This window comes from Odocoileus virginianus, chromosome 18, assembly GCF_023699985.2.
Source record: "Odocoileus virginianus isolate 20LAN1187 ecotype Illinois chromosome 18, Ovbor_1.2, whole genome shotgun sequence".
Lineage (NCBI taxonomy): Eukaryota > Metazoa > Chordata > Mammalia > Artiodactyla > Cervidae > Odocoileus > Odocoileus virginianus.
Genome location: NC_069691.1, coordinates 13,055,625 through 13,076,760, shown reverse-complemented (window position 1 = coordinate 13,076,760; position 21,136 = coordinate 13,055,625). Strand labels below are relative to the sequence as shown.

The following is a 21,136-nucleotide window of genomic DNA, read 5'->3' as shown; positions in this document are numbered from 1 at the left end:
TTCTAGAACTTCAGGTGTGATCATCCGCTTTCCCTCTCCATTTTAGAAAGAGGGTAAATCTCACCAAGGATGCCAAGTCCTCAGATGGCCTGACAAGATTTCACCTGGAATTCCAGGCACAGATTGTTTTACTGAGGAAACTCATCCCAGAAGATAGGGGCAAAGTGAGATGTCCAAGGCCCCAGGGCTAAAGAATTAAGAAATGGTTTTTCTTTCATTGATGCAAACTGCGGACAGTTCTGCAGTCTCCCTCCTGAGAGCTGGGGACACCTCTGGAGAGAAGGAGTCCCAACCTTCCGGGGCTCAGCTCTGCCCTCAGCTTGCCTGCTGTTGCTTTTCCCACCTCTTCAGGGCTGTCAGAGCCATTCAAGCAACTAGGATATTTGAGGTCATGTAATGCTGGCTTGGGGGCTTCCCCGGTGGCTCAGTGGTCAAGGATCCACCTGCATGCAGGAGCCGAGGGAGATGCAGGTTTGATCCCTGGATTAGGAAGATCCCTTGACGGAGGGAATGGCAACCGGTTCCAGTATTCCTGCGAGGAAAATCCCACTGAGCCTGGTGGGCTACAGTCCACAGGGTTGCAAAGAGTTGGACATGACTGAAGTGATTTAGCACGCACAGAATGCTGGGGAGATCTCTAGGAGTCTCTGATTAAAAGCTATTTTTCTTTATTGAATGTGAAGAACCAGTTTTTCTCTTATTTCTGGGAATGGCTCATGGGACCCAGGGTTCTGAGTTTTCTGAATACTTTGCCAGGGATCATCAGTCTTTCTCTGCCTTAATTCAGTCTTGTGCCATTTCAGAGAGATGCAGACTGACTGTCTTAGCACCAGTTTCCAATCATTAACTTCCTTACTTGTCAGAACCCCTGCCTCCTGTTAAATGTTAACAACACCTGAGAGGAGATACAACTTATGATTCAATATATTTGTTCAGTGGTTCTCAAAGCATATTCCCTTATCCTGATCCCAACAACATCAGCTTCAGCTAAGAATCTGTCAGAAATGCAGGTCCTCAGGTCTCACTCTAGAATTATTGAAACAAACTTTGGGATAGGTGGGGCTCAAGGATCAGTGTTTTAATAAGCCTCCCAGGAAATTCTAAAGCATCCAAAATTTCTAGAATTACTACTTTAGTCAGTAGTTAATTTAGTACTAGGTTTCTGAGATGTATGAAATATATGGAAACAAAACTTGATAAAGGAGTAAATTATTTCATTTATTCATTACTTATAGTGTGTTAGATACCATGGGCATAAAGGTAAGATGTAGTGTCAATTTCTACAAGAAGCATATTGTCTTGAACAAATTAACCAATAAGCAATAAAACACAGGTTTAGAATATACATAAATGTGGTGTTCTATGATGACATAGAAGAGAGCAATTTTACCTGGAAAGGTTAGAAAAAGCTTAAAAAAGTGTGATACCTCTAACAATGGAGGCTTCGTTGTATGCCTGGCGCTATTAAAACACTTCAATTACTTGTTTTCTTCTTATTTATTTATTTTTTTCAGTTCCTTTGTGGGGAGGGCAGTCAACCACAAGGTATGTGGGAGCTTAGTTTCCTGACCAGGAATTGAACCTGCACCCCATGCATTGGAAGCATGGAGTCTTAACCACTGGACCACCAGGGAAGTCCCCCATGTTTTCTTAGTTAAATTCCCCCAAGTTTTTCCTATCTCCCTCTTTTATAGAAAAAGGAATAGAAGCTCCAAAAGGTTAAATGATGAATGCAGCTGTGGATCTTTTGTGCTCTTATCACAGATGATGACTTGAACTTGGTCCCAAGGACAGCACCATGGCCATCGTCTAGAGGCAGTGACTAAAATGCAATGTTTGGGGCATGATAAAGCTTGGAACTCTTACACTGATAGGGAAAAATGGAAGCCAGAAGCAAAGATATTTTCCCCCAGAGTCAATGAGAAGCCCTTGAAGAATTTATGCATGGATGAACTCTGGCATATAGAAAGTGAAATCTGAAAGCAGATGACATGTGTCTCCATTCTATTTTGCTTCTACTTCTCAAGCTGTTGACTCCTCTGTCTAAACTCTGCATTCTTACCCCTCAAGGCATGGGTCTTATTTCTTCTGGTAATACTGCAACCTGAATCCAGGGCCTTTCCTAAATCCTAAAGAGCCCTTCAGGCCTATCACTATTTTCAAATAGGTTTGCAAGGTGTAATATCTTGAGATTAGTTGATTGGGAAGAAGATAAGGAAAGATTGGAGAAAGGACACGAGCACAGGACTGCTGCCATGAACTGAGCAGTGTTGAGAGTAGCATTATCCTTGAGTTTGGCTGAGTTTTCACCTTCCAATAAGTAGTCTTTTCATGTAGCAAAATAATTAACCTCTTTATATCTTACATGACAGAAATTAAAATATTGATAAGAGCTAGAAAACTAAAGACCAGAAAAATCTTTTCAAATTAGACCATATTCTTTTTAAGATATGTGTTCAGATAAAAATTCTGAAGGCTTTTAATCTCTTCACTCCCTGACCTATTTAATATCACCCTCTTTAATAATATTCACAAAGAAAGAGAGTAGCCCTGCCAGTCACAGGTTCTGGAGTCAGAAGCACAGCATTTGAATGCTGATTTCATTATTTATTAGCAATGTCATCTTGAGTAAATGACCCTTTTATTTCTGCTATTCTATCATCATTTGTAAAAGTGTCTAGCAATAGTACATAGGGTTACACTGTGTACTAAATTTTTAAAAAATCAGTATTAAAAATTATCACCATTAAAGTTAGCTTTTGTTGTTATATTATTAGTTAGAAGGAAACAACACAATTTGTGATTCAACTTAAATCCTTTAAAATTCAGTTTTTTAGGTACTAATTAATGCTAATTCAATGATTGTTAATGCAATGACTTGGCAATCTATTGTTACTAAATTCCTGTATTAAAATTTTTTTTTAGTTTCCTTTTGTCACTTAAGAAAAATGTTTTATATAAATAAAGGATTTCTCTGCTTTTTAAACCTATGACCACTCCCTTCATATGCAGTCTGTTCATACAATAAATATAGACACTATTTCAATTGAAAAACAAGCAAGGAAAATCATATGAAAAGAATCTCCACACACAGAAGAACAGGCTCATCATTATTACGTGACTATTGAGTACCCTTTATGTACCAAGAATATTTCCCCAGATGCCCTGGAAACCATATTTTCATGACATGACTATTTGAAGATGGACTAGGGGTTAGGTACTCAGAATGGTGAGAAACAAAGAAACCTGGCATAAAATGCAAATAGTGTTACAAAACTTACCTTATCTCCTTCTTCCACCTCACAGAGTTTCTCCTCAGTTGCGGGATTAAAGACTGGAAATTTCTTACCACTCACTGAACTATGCCATTCATTGTTTATGAAGATCTATAGACAGAAGGTAAGTAAAAAGGCATTTAAACATCCAGCCAATTTCAGAAACTTTTTATAAACTTAAACTAAAGCAGTAAGTAAAGCCAATGTTACAACCTCACCTCCCTCAGCCACTTGCCTTCTCCAGGAATTTTTTGACTGTTTAAAACATTTTACACACAAACACACACATGCATGCATACATAACACACTAAAATAAAGTAATACTTTACAATTTCACTAAGATATGAGGTCATTTAAAGAACAGAAAATACAGACTGGAGAAAACAAGTTAGAAAAAGATGCTGTTATCTTAAATAACCATGAATTTGAGGCAAGAGTGAAGTCTTAATTGGGCTTGATCTTTATGAATCATTGTCTGTTTTCCACTTCAGATTCTGAACATGCTCATCTTGGGCTACTGGTGATTTGGTATGGTAAGTGACTATTTTCTGATCCTTTAGTTTACTGTCTTAAAAGTAGCCTGAGGGAGGACTTTAAAAGAAGATTGCTTAGGAAAAAAATCAGTTAGTGACATTTTCCATCGGCTTTTTAAAGACATAAGGGTTTCATTCTTCTTTTTAAAAGGTTATCGAGTAAATTATTTGTCCTCAGATAAAATCAGGTACTAGATTTCCTAGTTCTATCTATGAGAAAGAGACCTGCATCTAAAGAAACAGGGGGTCCAGAAAATAATTGAATTTTGTTCTGTGTTCACAAAGAGTAAGAATATTAAGAAGTGTTAGTACGTCATTTTAAAAGTCTGTTTTCAATTTTTGCAATACTGAACTTAAATTTCTTTATGGAAACTATAATACCTTTGATATCTCATTCATCTTTTCACAGAATAAAAATATCTTATGTAGCCAAATTAAGAAGTACTATTTTTATGATGAATAAAGTTATGTTTTGTTTCTGACAAAAGCTAGAATTTCTTCTCTCTCCTCTCATCCCATTATTTCTTGTTTATTCTCTTTTTTCTTATTCATTATTGAAATACAAAAAAATAATAACTACAGTGTTGAATATTATGTATTGTGACATCTTGTTAGATTATTTTTACAATATGAACTAGTTTAATTTTAAGCCACAGGTAATTGACCCATGAAATTTAACATGAAAGGTGACATACACAGTGGATCTATAATATATACCTTAACTCAGACACCTCCTCTTAACTTGATATTTAAAGATTAGTTATTAATTGTGCAACTCTGAGGGAGAATGTATTGAAACACTGCCCCTCAAGGTTTAAATTGGTTGTTATGCTAAATACAAATTACTGAGCTATTAAAGATTTCCCAGTGACAACTCTCAAGATTATACATTGTTGATTTAAATATTTATATTGTGTATATTTGAAATAAAAGTAGTCTTTTAAATTAACCTGTGAGTTTGCACTGACTTAGCTATTCTGTGCAGTGTCCAAATTTAGCTTAACATTCTGTCAAATTAATAAGATATATATTACTATATATCACAAAATGCTTACATATAATTAATTCTATATTTGGTGATTTGCAAGATTGTTACCAAAAAAAAAAATATTATTACAAAAGCATTCCCTGTTCTCCTACACATCTACTATAAAGCTTGTCACTTTTTTAAAAACTCATTTTTAAATGTCTGCCTTCGCTCTTAAGCTGTAAGTTAAGATAAGGTCAAGGACAGTGTGTGTCTGTTTCTCTGATTTATCCTCAGAATAAAAAAATCCCAGTCAAAGTGTTCAGCACAATCCCAGCCCTCAAGTGATCTTAACCTCAGTGAAGAGTGAAGAACTCTTAAGTAAATAGCTTAAAAATTGAATCAAAGAACCTAGAATCCAGTAGTTACATATGGGTAGGATCTATAATACTCTGCACATGTGTCCACTCTGATAGTTTGACTTGCTAAAGAAAACAAGAGGAAGTATACGTCTCCTTATTTGCCTATTCATGCCAATGTAACCTGTGTATTTGGAGGAGTTCCAAAGAATGTAGTGCTAGCCTGGAACTGACAGGAAAAAGATGTGGACGCGAATAAATAAAAGGGGAAGTTGTACAAAGCAGTTCAGATAAAGAGAATAGATGTCCAAAGACACAAATATGGAAGTTTGAGAAAGATAGAAGTATCAAGAAAATCCTTGTTTCTCTAATAGGGTAATATAATACAGATGAAGACCATAAAATTCCTATTAACCTCTAAGAAAAAAATATAAACATCTTAGTTGAACTTAAAGAAAAATAAATTTAGATTACAACCACTGCCTTGCTCAACATCTTTTGGAGTGAATCAGCATTGTAGCTATTTTTTTTTTATTTACAATATTTTATTTAATGATAAAATTCATTTTTAAAAGATGGCTGAGGGAGAAATAAAAAACTTATACCATTATTGTAAACATAAGATTTAAATATTCAATGAAATTTATCTTTAGATACTAAGAAAAGTTAGAGGAAATTTATGATGAACAAGAAAATATCATCAACTTATAGTCACAGCTTAATTGTGCATAGAAGCCTTGCTCTGATTGCTTACCCACTTTTTACCCTAGATGAAGTTTAAATGGTTTTAGCCTACTTGTGAAAATCAAATCTACTTTCAAAGGATAAACATTTATTATCTTTTGATAGCAAAGACATTAAAAATAATTTGTTCTAAGTTCTAAAGGCAAATTTGAGTGAAATTCTTCCTTTTTTGGCCTAACAACAAATTTTAATCTCGTACAAATAGTTGAAACAAGTGTAGATACCTAAAATTGACTGCTTTGAAAGAAACAAATACTAGGCTGAATCTGTAAATTTTGGTATGTTTGCTAAAGAGTCCTTCACTGTATATTATCTTTTTTTCCCTGAAGTTATTGTAGACTTTACAGTTCATATTCTTCATGTTTACAATGTTTTCTTTCCTATGTCTTTAGCCTTATTTTTCCCCCAAGAGATCACTGGGAAGCACCTTAATTAAAGTGTCCCAAGTTCAGCTCATTGTCATTTCTAGCTTTACACTGCTCTCACTTCAAACTAAGGTTTTAAAACTTGTTCTTACATTCTCTCTCTGTCTCTCACACACACACACATACATACACCTTCCCTCTTCTGTTAAAGACACACAGAACCCCTACTCATCCTTTTTTATCACTGTGTTCTATGCTACCTGGAGAAGGGAAAGTCTATCCCCTCCAGTATTCTGGCCTGAAGAATTCCATGAACCGTATAGTCCGTGAGGTCTCAAAGAGTCGGACATGACTGAGCGACTTTAACTCACTCATTCACTCACTCTATACGATCATAAAAAAGAAAAACAAAAAAACCTTTCCCTGTTCTCCCTGCCCCCTACCTCTGCCTAATTGAATTTTCATCTTATAGTATTCCTAAGAAAAACCAGTTCAAATTGTGGCACCTTCTAGAATTAAAGCTAGCTATCTACACATCAGCTCATCAGATAACAAACAGAAACTAAAGACATCATGTTATTTGCCCTAGATTCTTTAGCCAGCCTTGCAAATTTCTAATTCTGCATTTTCTCTAAAGATAGTATGACCTCCTCCAATTTTATATCTCTGAACTAAGAGAGCACAAAGTCTCCCCCTGTCAGAAATATGCCCAGAACTCCACCCCTCCACAGTGCAATTTCACCAAAATTCTAATAAAAAGAAGATACAGAATGTATTGTATTTTGTTAGGCCCGTGGTGAAGCTTTTCATCTCCCACCTAAGTCCTCTTACACTGATAATTTGTGGTTTCAACTTTTCAATAATATGCTCTCAATATATTACAACTTACTTTTTAAAAAATTTATTTATTTTAATTGGAGGCTAATTGCTTTACAATGTTATAGTGGTTTTTGCCATACAATGATATGAATCAGCCATGGGTGTACATGTGTTCCCCATCCTGAACCCCCCTCTCATCCCTCAGGGTCTTCCCAATGTATTACAAATTATTTTAATCCCTTCATACATTCTCTTTGGTGAAAGAACCTTTATAATATGTATGTACCATCTATTTTCATTATCAGACTCTTGTATTTAAACTGTACATAAAACTCCCTTTCCAGATTAAAGTCAGTGAATATTTTGTAAATGAGCATTAAAGTAAGAACAGAAGCTTATCTATCCTCCTCCAGGCTACTAGAGAGATCAGTGGCAGATGATTTCAAATTACCACTAATTACTCTGCATTATTCAGTTTCTACCTTTAATATAGGGGGACACAGTGAACTTAATTTTTGTTCGAGTTTGTGCTTACATTCATATGACACAAAATGGTCACTTTTGTTTTATCAGAAAATTGTTGGTCAGATAATGAGTAAACACCTGAGAAATACTCTGTTAGTAATAGGGAAACATGGAAGATTAGTGAGCTATGACCCTGCTTCCAAGTGGCTGTGATCTAAAAGGACAGTATATTATATCATGATCGGTCAGTAAAGAATTGAAGATTGTAGAGTGCAATGGCCAAAGCAGTGCTTTAATTAGTAAGTTGCACAGAGAAACTCATAGAAGAAAGGAGCATGGCCTGGAAGAATGCAACCTTGAAAATTAGGACTGATTTGGTAGAAAGAAGGAAAACAAGGAGCAGAGAGAGGGAACCCTCTTGGAATATTTGGAACACAGTCGAGAGATCAGCCCCAAGCAGAGAATTCCAGTGGAAACAAGTCTTAGATAAATTCCAACAGTGAAAATGAAACCAGTTAATGATGGATCTTGATACCCAAGTTACTCTATCCTGGATGTTATAAGACAGTGGCCGGGTCAAATGGATGTTTTAGAAATACTGATTTTAATGTACCAAAAATGGATTTGAGATAGAGCAAACAGTCAGGGTTCTCTGGTGGCTCAATAGTAAAGAATCTGCCTGCCAGTGCAGGAGACACAGGTTCGATCCCTGGTCTGGGAAGATCCCCTGGAGAAGGAAATGACAACGCACTCCAGTATTCTTATCTGGGAAATCACATGGACAGAGAGGCCTCATGGCCTACGGCCCATAGCGTCACAAAAGTTTCGGGCAAAGATAGACTTAGTGACTAAACAACAACAACAAACAGCGTCCAGGGCATTAGCCTAGAGACCATTTTAACCTTCCAGGCATGAGGTCTTAAGGCTTTAGTGAAGAGTGATGTATCAATATAGTCTGCAAATTATCAATGATATGCATTCTCCCCCAAACAGCAGCCTTTCAGTATAAAAACAAAATTCGGCATAGATAATGAGATGAAAGAATCAGGCATTGTATCATCCTTTCCTTCCCCTTAGCTGTGGAGAATTTATTGGTAGGGACTATCTTGATCATCTTTTTCTCTATTTTAATTTTATCCAGTTTATATATGCCTTACAGCCAACTGTGTAGCTGAATATTTTTGAATAATTGTCCTTCCTATAGTTATATAAAATGGTTATATGGAGATGTATAGGTTAATAAATGTTTATTAAAATGATTATGAAACCATTTTTAGGTCTGTTGAAATGATCTATCCTGATTACAATTTCATTTTCCATTTGCTGTTTACCTTTAGCAAGTTTGGAGGGAAAGTTATCATGCTATAAAAGTAAAAAACAATTATTGGATCCTATTTAACCACTATATTAACTATATTCTAATTATGAAGTTTGGACTCAGGATACTTTTGAATAATGTATAAGTGCAGTAGACTCCAAGTTCACAATACTGATGGGAAATTATAGATGCCTAGGCATACTCTTAAACTTCAAGTGCTTCTTACTTGGGGAAACAATCAATGGAAATGTTGAGGCAACTTAATAATTGATTTTTACTCTTTAAATTTTAGATAATGTCAGATTGTAAGAGATACATTATATAAACTTTGATTTAAAAAAAGAAAATGGCTGTTTCCTGAATGTAGTTTAGTGTCCAAGAATAAGTCATAATTTTGAATGAAAGAAAGCCTTTCCTGAGCAAAAGTTCTTATATCTTAGTGTGTTTGGCTACAATTCTAAATAAATAGGCACTTTCCTCAAAATATGACTGCTTTAGATGTAGTTAGATTTGTCTAATAGGCAAATAAAACCTATTAGCCTTATGTGCTGAGATTTTGAAACCCGTTAGCTTAAAAGAGAAGCCCTGACTCCCTCCAAAAGTCCCTTGGGGTGCCCCAAATTCACCTGATCTATGCAGGACTGCAACGGGGCCAGCAGCTCTGGATGCCGTAAGAGAAGCCAGCACTTTCTTGGTGGTAGAGAGATTTTAACAGATCACATTTTCAACGCACAAAGAATCTCTTTTAAGTCACGCCAAGAGTGAGGAAGGTTGAAGGGATTCTCCGTTTTATGTCACCTGTGTGAAATTCCAAACCTGAGATCCTGAGTTTCGGCCATGTGAAATAATGGGTACAGTTGAAAGCATATAGGAAGTGATGGATGTTGTAAACGTGTTAACTTTTCCCCAGCATTAGGAAACTAAAATGTCCCAAAGACCTGGAGGGTGGGAAGTGGGGCAGGGAGAAAGAACCAAGATGGGAGCTGATAAGAGAGAGAGACTAAGCAAAAGTCAGGTGGGGGTGTTAAACATTTAAAAGAATCAAAGCTAGATCTTCTGGCAATTATTTTTAACCCAAACCCCGAGGCAGCAAAGCAAAATGTTGAGACTCAAAGTAAAAAAAAAAAAATCCAAAAGGAAATTAAGGAGGAAATAACAGATGGGAGGAAAATGCTTAACTGCAGTCAAAAGAATGAAAACAAAATGAGAGGGTGGCCAAAACAAAAGTAGGAGAAATAAAGTTTTTCTTTTTCATTTCTGTTTTATATTACAGTCTGAGTTCAGTAACATGAGCGTATATTCTTTTCTTACTTGTCTTTGGAAGAGGCTTTTCATCCTTTTCAACTCAATCAGGGAAAAAGAAAAGATGCTGAAGCTTTTCTGTTTTGAGCCACATCATCATTTTGTCCCATAACTGACAAAAATACTCATCAATAATTTCCATACATTATGTATACCTTATATCAAAGGTAAGCTGCAGAAGCACTCAAAAGTTCTGTAAATATTTAATACTTAACAATACCAAGCCCCAATAATATAATTGCTTGCATATATACCTTCCTTTTAAAGAAAGTGCCAAATGTAGAGCATAACTCAGATGTTTGATATTTACATTTCTTTGACTTTCGAAAAAGTATTCAGAGAGCAGTGGAAATGGTCAGTTAATGGAATCAGGGTGAGGGAGAGAGTTGTTCAGACAAAATTTTAACAAGTGTGATGTTTATGCAAATGCCCAGTCAAGAAATTCACATTAATAATTCCAACATTACAATAAAGGTATCAGGTATAGATATTATAACATCAGAAAGTAAAATATTAACATTTTACATACCTTGCAAGCAATTCCGGTATTTGTGGGAACTTTTGACAGACACACACACTTACACACTCGCACACACATTATACTCAAAATGTATCACTATGATGAAATCCAGTTTACACAAAAATTTACTTTTCTGATTTGTTTATTAGCAGTGGCTCTTAATTAAATGTTTAATAATGAAGTGATTACTGCTCATATTCTTTGGAACAGGGCTCGATGTAGCCACTTCAATCTAGTAAATGTATAACACGTTTGGCCACAATTATAATAGCATCATGAATACCCAAATCACCACCACTCTAAGCTAGATAATTGCCACTTTAAGACAAGTGCATGGCCATTTTATCAAGGCTAGTATTCCCAGGAGGGTTCTTTTATGCTGATCTGTGTTATATCATCCCATAGATTACCCAGGCCATTTTAGAGATACTAATCTAACTTTGGGTTGCTCTTCAAATGAATTGTTTCTCATACTCTTTTCAAGAGTTTTTCTCACCCCACCCCCTTATTCTGGCAAGTGGTTAATGACAAATAGGTGAAGTCCAGTTTAAGGAAACCCTGTGAACACTTGTTCTGAGAGCCCTTATGAAATGGGCTATAGAGGAATAACACCCTCTTTTAGGGGATGTGCTATTTACTTTAGGATTTTGTTGATAAGATTTTCTTAAAGCTAGGCAGTTACCTGAGAACAAAACAGTTTGCCAAGACACAGTCTTCAAAGATGAGTTAAACATTACATTCTTAAAGAAGGTTTATATCCCAGGAAAAAAAATCAAAGTTGGTTCCATCACTGGCTTGTGGCCATGATCTAGTTCTTGTTGGACTTGGCAGTTTCTGAAGGAGAAAATAAATACTTCTGGCCTAGCTGGGTGTGAGTGGACTTTCCTGTTTCTCCCAGAAAGTGTGACAGCCACTTTCTGGGAGAAACAGGACGCCAGGTCCCTAATTCAATGATGACCACTGTGTAGGTAAAGTTATAAGACTGACTCAGTACTTTTAGACAATTGCTGCTGGTCAACAGACCATGCTTTAAGTAGCATCAACAAATCCTAGAAGTCTGTTAAAAATCCAGAATATCAGACCTCACCTCAGACCTATAGCATTGGAATTTGCATTTCAACATGGTCTGTGTCACTTACATAATTACATTTGAGATTATATCATTCTGGAGTATCCTCTTTCTACCAGTCCCCTTGTTTAGGGATCTGATGTCCAAATCATCTCTCTTCTCTTATCATCCAAATTTCCATTCTCTCAGTCAGAGTAAGGGATGAATGATACAAATTAAGTAACAGATGCAAAAGCACTTGCTAGAGACAATCTAATGAGATTCAAATATTAAATACTGCTATTTTCAGTGTTTAAGGAAAAAAATGAACTCTCGTGGAAAAGAATCAGATCTGAAATGAGAAGATTCAGCTCATTCTGTCTTTGCCTCTTAAAAGCTGCGTGACCAAGAACAAGTCACTTAAACTATGTGAGCTCAGGTTCCTCAGCTTTAAAATGAGACACGAGAAACATCTTCCCTAGCTCCTTCCCAGCAGCTAATCATGAACTTCAAATGAGACCAACAGATGAATGTAGTTTTGAACTGTGACATGCAGTGTAAGCATTTGATTTGCTTACATTGCAGTGCTTACATTGGCGGCTAAAAATTTTTAGAAATCTAGGAGTCATCTTGGGAAGGAGAGGGTTAAAAGGAGCCTGGACCAAGGAGCTACTAAATAAGTGCCAGGCACTTTTCACAAATTACCCTAACAGCCACTTTCCAAGGTAGTCATTATTATTCCTAATTTACAGACAAGGGAACTGAAACTCAAAGAGCTTAGAAGCTTGGCCAAGGTCATATCATTAAATAAGTAGAAGAGCTGGAAATCGAAGCCAGGCTTATCTTGTTAAGCTACCTCACCTTGCAGCCATCCCGCTATTTGTTCAACTGCTTCCCAGCCAAGAGCAAACAAAACATCGCATCAGTCAGAGGGGAGCTAAACAATCTCCCAAATGAAAGCATAGCCACGGCAGAGTCATCTTTGTCTAGAACCGAAGTCCTGTCCCGTTCCAAGCACCCCTCAGTGGTTTGAGCAAATGAAACCCATCAGGCAGTCTGGCAGCAGCCTCATCTCCAGCCTTATGCATGCTCTCTCTTCCTCACCTCATGCAGACCATGGCCGCCTTTGGATAGTTCCTTGAATATACCACGCCCTTGTCCACAGATATCCCTGCAGGTGTTCTTACTCTGGGTCTTCTTTCCTCAATTCCATGGCCACCTTATGTCTGCCTCCCTCAGACTTCCCTTAACTGTCCCCCTTCCTAAAGAGGCTTTCCCTGATACCTCATCCAAAGAAAGCTCTTCTCATATTGTCTCAGCTTTCAGTTTTCTTCTTTTTAGTTTTCTTCCCACCCCCTCCAGGAATACAAGCTCCATGAGGCAAGAATCATTCTTGCTTTCTGATATCATAAGACCTAGCACAGAACAATTCAATAATTTGGTAAATAAAGGGATATAAAATGAGAGAGAGGAAGGGAAAGAAGGAGAAGGGAGTGAAGAGAATGGGATATTTGGAAATGCATGTGGCCTGAATTTGTTTGTTGTAAGAATTTAAAAGGAGATAATGGTGAACACACACACATACACACATATTTTAAATTGTGCCTAGCACATAGTATTCAATGATTCATAAACATTCTTTATCAAAAACATATCTTTAACCTACATGGGTTAAGTGATAATACCAGAAACGTAGGAAAATATATCCTCCTCCAAACAAAATTTATTATTCCCTAGGAGTTGAAGAAATGCAGTTTTCACAGGAATTGCACACCTGTGTCATAGTCTTCTGCATCACTGCCTTTCCCAGCTCAAACACCACCTTTTCAATCAAAGTGGAAAGTCTGTTTGTTTCCAACCTTTCTTATTGTTCTCCTGTTTTTCTAAATTGGTGGCAAACTTCCTCCTGTTGGCCTGGAAACAGCTGAGCAACAGCTGGAAAGGCTCATAGGCATGTCCCCTCCAGTAATCAGGAATGGACAAATGAAAGTCAGAATAAAGATAGACTAGGATGCCAGCAACTCCGTGTCCCAAAGCAGTGATACTGGTCTGAGACAAGTCACTTGGGGTGAGGGCTAAAGCTGCCAGCATTCCAAGTCTAGCTTTGTCATTGACTAGCTGTGTAACGTAAGGAAAGTTACTTAGCCACTCTCTTCTTCAGTCTCCTCAACTACAAAGCAGGAATAGTAACATCCTTATAGGGTTATTGGAAAGAGTAAATAAAATCATCATAAATAACTAAGTCATTGGCACAGAGTAAACACAATAAAACGTAACTATATTTCCTGTCTGTGTATCTGTGTGGGTATGTGAAATGTCATTAGCCAATGAAGATCTTTTCTAGCACGAATAAGTCATTCATTATTGAGTGAGTTAGATTTAAGAGCCAAACTAAAGATTTGGGGGTTTGATTCCTGTCTGAGAAAGCTTTCTTTTTGAATTTTCTGTTTGTCTTTAAGGTAGAAAACAGATTTGTAAAGAGAGAATGGAAAACAAAGATACCAAATCCTGTAAGAGAAAGTTCTTGATCCCTGAAATCCAGGATAAACCCTTGCAACTTAGCTCCAATGAAATCCTTGTCAGGTGGGGCATGACTGTGCAAGAAAGAGTGACAGAAAAGCTAGGGGATGACAATGAAATAAGAAGAACCCTTGTGGGAAACAGGTCTAGGAAAGGCTGAGTAAAAGAAGGTCCTGGGAAATTGGATGGAATTCAGGAAAATAAATAGGACTAAGATGGCTGATGTTAATCGATCACTTCCCATGTGTCAGGTTATTTCAAGGGCTTTGTATGCATTAAATGCATGTAATGCTTTCTTCAACCTTAAGGATTCCCATTTTACATGTAAGGAAACCAAGGCAGAGAGAGGTAATGTAGTTTGCCCAAAGATCACATAATTTCCCAAGAAGCTCATCCTTTAAAAGGATGAGCAGAGAGCTGGCAGAGATAGAGTTTGTTTAGAATTGGAAAGGGGGGGATATAAAGACAGAGACAGACTCTGAGTTTGAGTGCATTTATACTCATGTTACTGAGATTTTAAATTCCAAAAACTTTGGTATCATTTTAGAAAGTATTTCTTAAACTCTGATCTCTGTTTTATGTACCTTAAAAAAGTAAGTGGACTGTAAAGTCATAAGTTATGCATCAATGGCATCTTTTGTTTGGACTAGAAGCAGTCTCAAGCTTGAGGGCGTGTATAGTCCTTCTACTGTAGTTGCAATAGTTTTTTGTTACTCAGTCTTGCTTGTCTCTTTCCTCCACCTTGCCCCAACAACCAGCATATTCTAGTGATAATAAACATGAACACTAAAATAGTGCAAGAAAAATAACATAGTTTAGGGGCTTGCTATAGAAGATAATTTCTCAGACACTATGAAATCCCTTGCTTATTTTGTTTGCAACCAGGAAAGTTAGTTAATAACCATCTTTTTCCAACTCCTCTTGCAAGTGCAAATCCAACACAGTTCTTCAGTTAGGCACAGCAAAAAGAAATGCAGAGGCATTTGAAAAAGCTCACCCATTTAGATTTAATTACATACATAACTGGTGTCCTCCCAAGTGTGAAAATGCTGTAACCAAAAATCAGACAATAAAATGCTATCTGAGCAGAACAGATTTATAGAGAAGATGTGTGAGCAATCGAAATTCACTGACTTGCTTGCATTGGGTATTTTTACCCAGAAAAGTTCTTATATGCAAGAGCAAATTTCTGCTCTTGGAATCTTGCCTCCTTTTGAGCACTTAGGTCAGTTAGTTTCCCTAGAGGGTGTTCTTGTGTAATGACTTTTAAATGAACAGGCAATTTTAATCTTAAAATCATCTCTATATGTTAAAGAATCATGAGACCTGTGTTTGTATATATATATTTGAGGACTATCTCATTTGTTCACCTTTCTCACATGTTTAATTAAGAACTACTTAATGAAACTTAGTTCAGTAGAAAGAATATTTCATTTTTGCTGAAAATTCACAGACAAGGAAGACTTCAAACTTTTGCAAACCAAATTTTTCAAAGATGTGACATTCAGACTACCAAAAAATGTGACATTCAGTATCTTCCCAGTATCATGGGGAAAAACAAAACAAAACTGTGTTATAATAGTAAGGGGATAATTCAATCATTGCCAGTGGTTTTGATCTTTATGAAATGAATGCATTTTTAAATGTATTTACTTTGGATTGAAATATCTTGCAAATGACAAACAATAAGAAAGTTGGGAAAACTGGAGTCTTGTTATCTGTTAGGCGTGCTTTTGCCAAGTGCAAAATCTTTGGAGGGTATAGTCTCATCGCATTTTTCATGTTCCCATTTGGAATAAAATTAAATGGACAAAAAATATTTTCCCTTTTAATAAAACCTTGTAAAAATAATACTTTAATACACTTTATAACTGTTGGTCAACCATGTTAAAGGCACAATCTGATCTCTGCAGACAGTTTCTATGGAAAAGAGCTAGTCAGCTGAACAACTTCCTCATTTGTTGTGCTTATGAAAATGAAAATTTAACAAACTAGAATTTCAAAACCACCCATTGTTACAAGTAAGGAAATAATAATAGCAGGACTTTATCAGTGCTTACAGTGCTCTTGGGATTTTCTTGGTTAATTCAGATAGCAAAGTGGCTCTCCCTGAGTGGGAATAGTTCCTTTCTTACTTTCCTTTCTGCATCACACCATAAAGCTCACTTCTTAAGTGATCTCGGTTAGATTGTTTGTTTTATTTGTTTCTCTAAAACTTCTAGGCTCTGACCAGAAAGCAGGAATGTAATGGTGTGAAACAGGCGAAGTTCAGAGATCCTCCTGATTGACTCAAATAGGGTCCATTTCCTCCTTCTCCCTAACTGTGGATTTTTAAGTCTAGGTCTGGCTCCTGCTCTTGTTTCTCTAAATATTTATCAGCTAACAATTACATGCCGGCTCCAATGGCAACAAATTTGGCTGAAGAAATAAATAAGAAGGCTTTCTTTTCCCAAATATGCTAAATAATGCAAGGACCATGTAGTGTTTTGTAACTGGAGTTTTCCTTCATCCAATTATCAGATTCAGGTCTTTTGATTTTAACACTTATTTGACATATAAAAATCAAGTTACTTCAGTGTGCTCTGTTTTACTTCACTATACTCTGTTTCTCTCTCTCTCTTTTTTTCTTCCTTTTAAAAAACGATTTCCCACTTGTTTGCCTGTCTCCAGTAAGTTTCTCTAGTATTTGCCTCTTATACATGCTGGGTGCTCTGCCTAAAGTTAATAGAACTGCTTAGTAAAGTCCACTGAATCCTGGCACAAGAACCTATTACAGCGAAGAGCATTCCTTTTACTTAGAAATATTTTAAGAAATAAATTTCTGAAAAGTTGCCCGATCAGATTTAGAATTCATTATGTGATCAAGACACTAAACCCAGACCTGCATTTTGCAAGCCTTTTATTTTTATATTTGCAAAGGGCTCTCTACACCAGTTTACTTAAATTGACCTTTTGTGCTTTAAATAAATGTAGTTTTTATAAAGCTGAGGCAAAGCAGCAAGCAGAAGTTGTACTAACCTTAGTATATTTAAACTTCACATTGGTGAGTGGGGCAGGTACATCTGGCATGGCTGAGGACGACATTGCTGGTTCCGCTCCTGGAACACAGGTGACAGGCTCAGCGATTTGGTTCTGATAGAGCACTTGGCTTTATTTGTTCCTTTTTATCTGCATGGGCTAAGGTTTATTTGCATACTGGGATATGATTGGATGAACAAACTCGGAGCACAAAGAAAACGACACTACTTATTTGTAACACCTAGAGCAGGAAGCCCTTGACTTTAAACTTAAATCCTTAAGAAACCAGTGCTCCAGCACTGAAGCTGCGTCCGGAGACAAGGCACTATTTACAGACGAATTAATTTACAAAGCCGAAACCTGTGATAAGGGTACGAAGCGCAGCTGCTCTGGCCACTAAGGCCAGTTATTATTTTTTTGGCTTTTCGTGCTTTTTATGTTACTGTGAAACTTTCTGTGTTCTGACGGACTTGGAATCAGAGAATTCGAGGATTGAAAAGGAATCTCAAAGGGCACTTGTTCTCAGCAAAGGCTCGTGAGGCAAGGACCCTGGCCAGGTGTCTTTAGGACAGTGCTATCCACAAATCTGTCCATGTCCCAGAAAAGCAGGGTGCTTTTCTTTAGGTCCTCTCTAGAGACCCCACCCCAAGACCACTTTAAAAGAATCACACCCATCGAATGTATTTCAGTGCTTGGTAAGCAGACCTACTAGGATTTCAGGAGCTCTAAATTATCTTTATTTAAATTATCTTTATCTTTATTTAAATGGTCTTTATCTAAATTATCTTTTATATGTGGGAACAGAAATGTCAGCAGGATTTTTTAGGGAACTCAGACTGTGCTGTGACACACTCACACAATAGCAAATGGCAATATCGTCTGCTAAAACTCGCTTAAAATGAAAGTAACCTCTGGTTTTGGAAGTTGGCTGGTATTTATCAATCATTGACGCAGGCAGTTGTACCAAGAGTGAATTTAAACAGGACTCCTGAGTAATATAGGTTCTTAAAATGAGATTAATGTTTCAAGTTGGGAACATTCAAAAAGGACAATTTTTAACTGTACTACTCCCATTTTTAAGTATAAAAGTTTATTTTATCCAAAGTCTAGCAAAAGTTACAGTCAGTACAAGATGGTAAACCTTGGGTGCTTTTAACCAATTACTAAGAATTAATAGTAATAATTATTTCTTCCAGTGAAAAGTGCCAGCTTTTCCAAATATGGGATTTAAGTAGGGAAGCTAAGGTTTGTTGAATAGTTACTCCAAATCAGGGGCAGGAACCATACTTTCTCTTTCTGCCCTCACTGGGTTCCCCACTTTACAGGCATAAAATAGCTTGCTTATGAATACCAATCTTATAAGTACAAAACCAAAATTTCATTTCAGGCCAATATGACACCAAAACCCTGGTTCTTATTCCAATTTATTTTCCTTGTCCTCCTCTCCATAAGAGCATTCCCAGATGGGCTCGAGAGTCGGCTGTTTTGTTCTCTGAGTCGTCACCCTCACAGGCCCTCAAGCGTAGCTTTTTATTTGTCTAAGATGGGGGTCAGCAAATTTTTTTCTGTAAAGAGAGAAAGATTATTTTCTGCTTTCTAGGCCACATAGTTTCTGTTTTGATTTACTCAACTCTACAGTCAACTGATACCATAATACACTTTGCAATACAATTTTATTTACAAAAACAGATTCAGCTCTTAGGCCAGGCCCCTAGATGCTAAGACAACCATCCCTGAGGTCCTTGCCTCCCCTGCGCCTCTGCTTGAGGACCGGATAGAAACTTCTGTGCTGATGCATCGTTTTTTTCTCTCTCACTATCCCCCCCCACTCACAATTTCATTCTTTTTGGAAAATCTAATTGTTTTCTGTCTTAAAAATGTGTTTTGAATTAAATGCACAATTACACAACAGCTGTTACATAACTCGCAGAGTGGTGCTTGGCCAGGCCTGGACAGCTGTGTTTTGCCACTTTCTTCTGCTCTCAGCTTTGCAGTTGTTTGTGGAGTCACACGCTTGTCCAGGCCGTGGAGGCTCAGTGCTTCAGAGCACACTTGGTCTGTCATCTCATTATTTATATGCTCACTCTTAATCATGTTTTATTGAGTAATTACATAAGAACCAGGTCCCTTTATGCCAGATATTACAGAATGTAGGTAAAAGGAACAGCTATGAAACAGCTTACCACACCTGCCCATTAAATTTTTACAAATATTTACCGAGTATCTTCTATGAGGAAAGCATTATGATTAGAGGATCAGGAATTCTCCCACCTTAATCTTACTTGAAGGGCAGATCTTTCTTATCCAGAAACCACAGAGCCTGAGATCTCTGCTTCTGAAATAAGTATTGATATCATCCATCTGCTAGAATTTGTCTTGTGGAATAGCATGTTCTTAGGAGTGGTTGTATGGGTAAAAGGCTGAGGAGATCACTTCCTCCTTTTCAAAGAAAAAATGGCTTTGGTGAGAACACAGGGTCCGGGAAGCCCCACTTCAAGACTGGGTCAAAGCTTGTATATTTTTATATACAATATATATTGTATATTTTAACAGGGTTATGCAGCAGAGGATGGGCTGGAAATTAAACTTGGGAGTCATAGATGAAGGATGTTTAATCATCCTTTCCTTCTTAGGGACAAGTTAAATTACACACACACACACACACACACACACACACACACACACACACACACCCGTGAACGGGTGGGAAGAGAAGCATATTTAATTTTCTTTTAAATCTGACTTTTTCTAGTCCTTGGGACTTCCCTGGTGGCTCAGACGGTAAAGTGTCTGCCTACAATGGGGGAGACCTGGCTTCAATCCCTGGGTCGGGAAGATCTGGAGAAGGAAATGGCAACCCACTTCAGTATTCTTGCCTGGAAAATCCCATGGACGGACGAGCGTGGTAGGCTACGCTCTCCATGGGGTCTCAAAGAGTTGGACAAGACTGAGCAACTTCACTTTCTTCTAGTCCTTGGTGAAAACTGTCACTATTCCAAGAACCATACAGACTAGGTCTTCAACCATGGCTGAAACTGCTATCTCATAGTATAAGGAATCTCTCTAAAACTCCTCTAAAACTCAAGCCTTAGTCACTCAAAAGCTATTGGGGCCTAAGCTTCTCCTACTCAAATGAGTAACTAAATAAAAAAACATGCACATTTAACACACATAACTGTATGGTGAAATAAAAAATCGCTGATCTTCACATTTTCTGATTTCAAAATCCAGGATCGATCTGTTGGAGTTGAATTTGCTTTGCTTAGTGACATTTGCGGTCCCTAACTCTTCAGTGTCGCCTTCAGCATCACAGGGTGAGTCTGCTGGGTGGTTAACCCAGTGATGGATATGTCCCTTTGCTTTTGCTCACTGTGGTATCAACAGACACCACATGGGTTCATGTGCCTGTTTGGCTTTTAATAATTTGGGAAAAAATGGATCTTGTTATGTGATAGAATCTGTGCTCGATTGGCAAGTTGGTATTAAAATGGGAGGGGGAAGAAGCATTAGAGTGTGTGAACATATATTTTTGTGGGCTAATTTCTGTTCATCTGACATCCTTTGCCCATTAGCAGTGTTTTTTTTTAATTTTTTAACCTTTGATTTCCCCTGCTCCTCACATATCCTATCAATTGTTTTCTCTTTGTCTTGTGTTACTAAGATGGCAGATGTCCCTCTTACCTGATACAATCAGGATACTAACTAATTAGAAGGATAACTAAAAGAAACATATTAAAGCTTCTATAAGACTATTTTAGTGTAAATAGATTTTTTGCTGAACTTCATGGGCCAAATCCATTTCTTAGAACTGGGTCTGCTGCTCGAGCTTGAAATAACCTTGCATAAATAGTGTTCACATTGTTTTTGTTTCCTCAAAATGCAG

At 37.2% G+C, this 21,136-nt stretch overlaps 2 protein-coding genes across 2 annotated transcripts in view; one reads left to right on the top strand and one right to left on the bottom strand.

Moving 5' to 3' along the window:
- ALDH1A1 (aldehyde dehydrogenase 1 family member A1) overlaps positions 1-17,383 on the bottom strand; it is a 50,740-nt gene extending 33,357 nt beyond the window's left edge. The window contains exons 1-2 of the mRNA XM_020878645.2: positions 17,254-17,383; positions 3,282-3,386 (exon numbers count right to left, since the gene is read on the bottom strand). Of these exons, the coding sequence (XP_020734304.1) occupies positions 3,282-3,386; positions 17,254-17,319 (171 nt within the window). The 5' untranslated portion in view covers positions 17,320-17,383. The remainder of the gene's footprint in view (positions 1-3,281; positions 3,387-17,253) is intronic.
- Positions 1-21,136, top strand: part of ANXA1 (annexin A1) — a 295,662-nt gene that overhangs the window by 55,027 nt on the left and 219,499 nt on the right. The window lies entirely within an intron of this gene.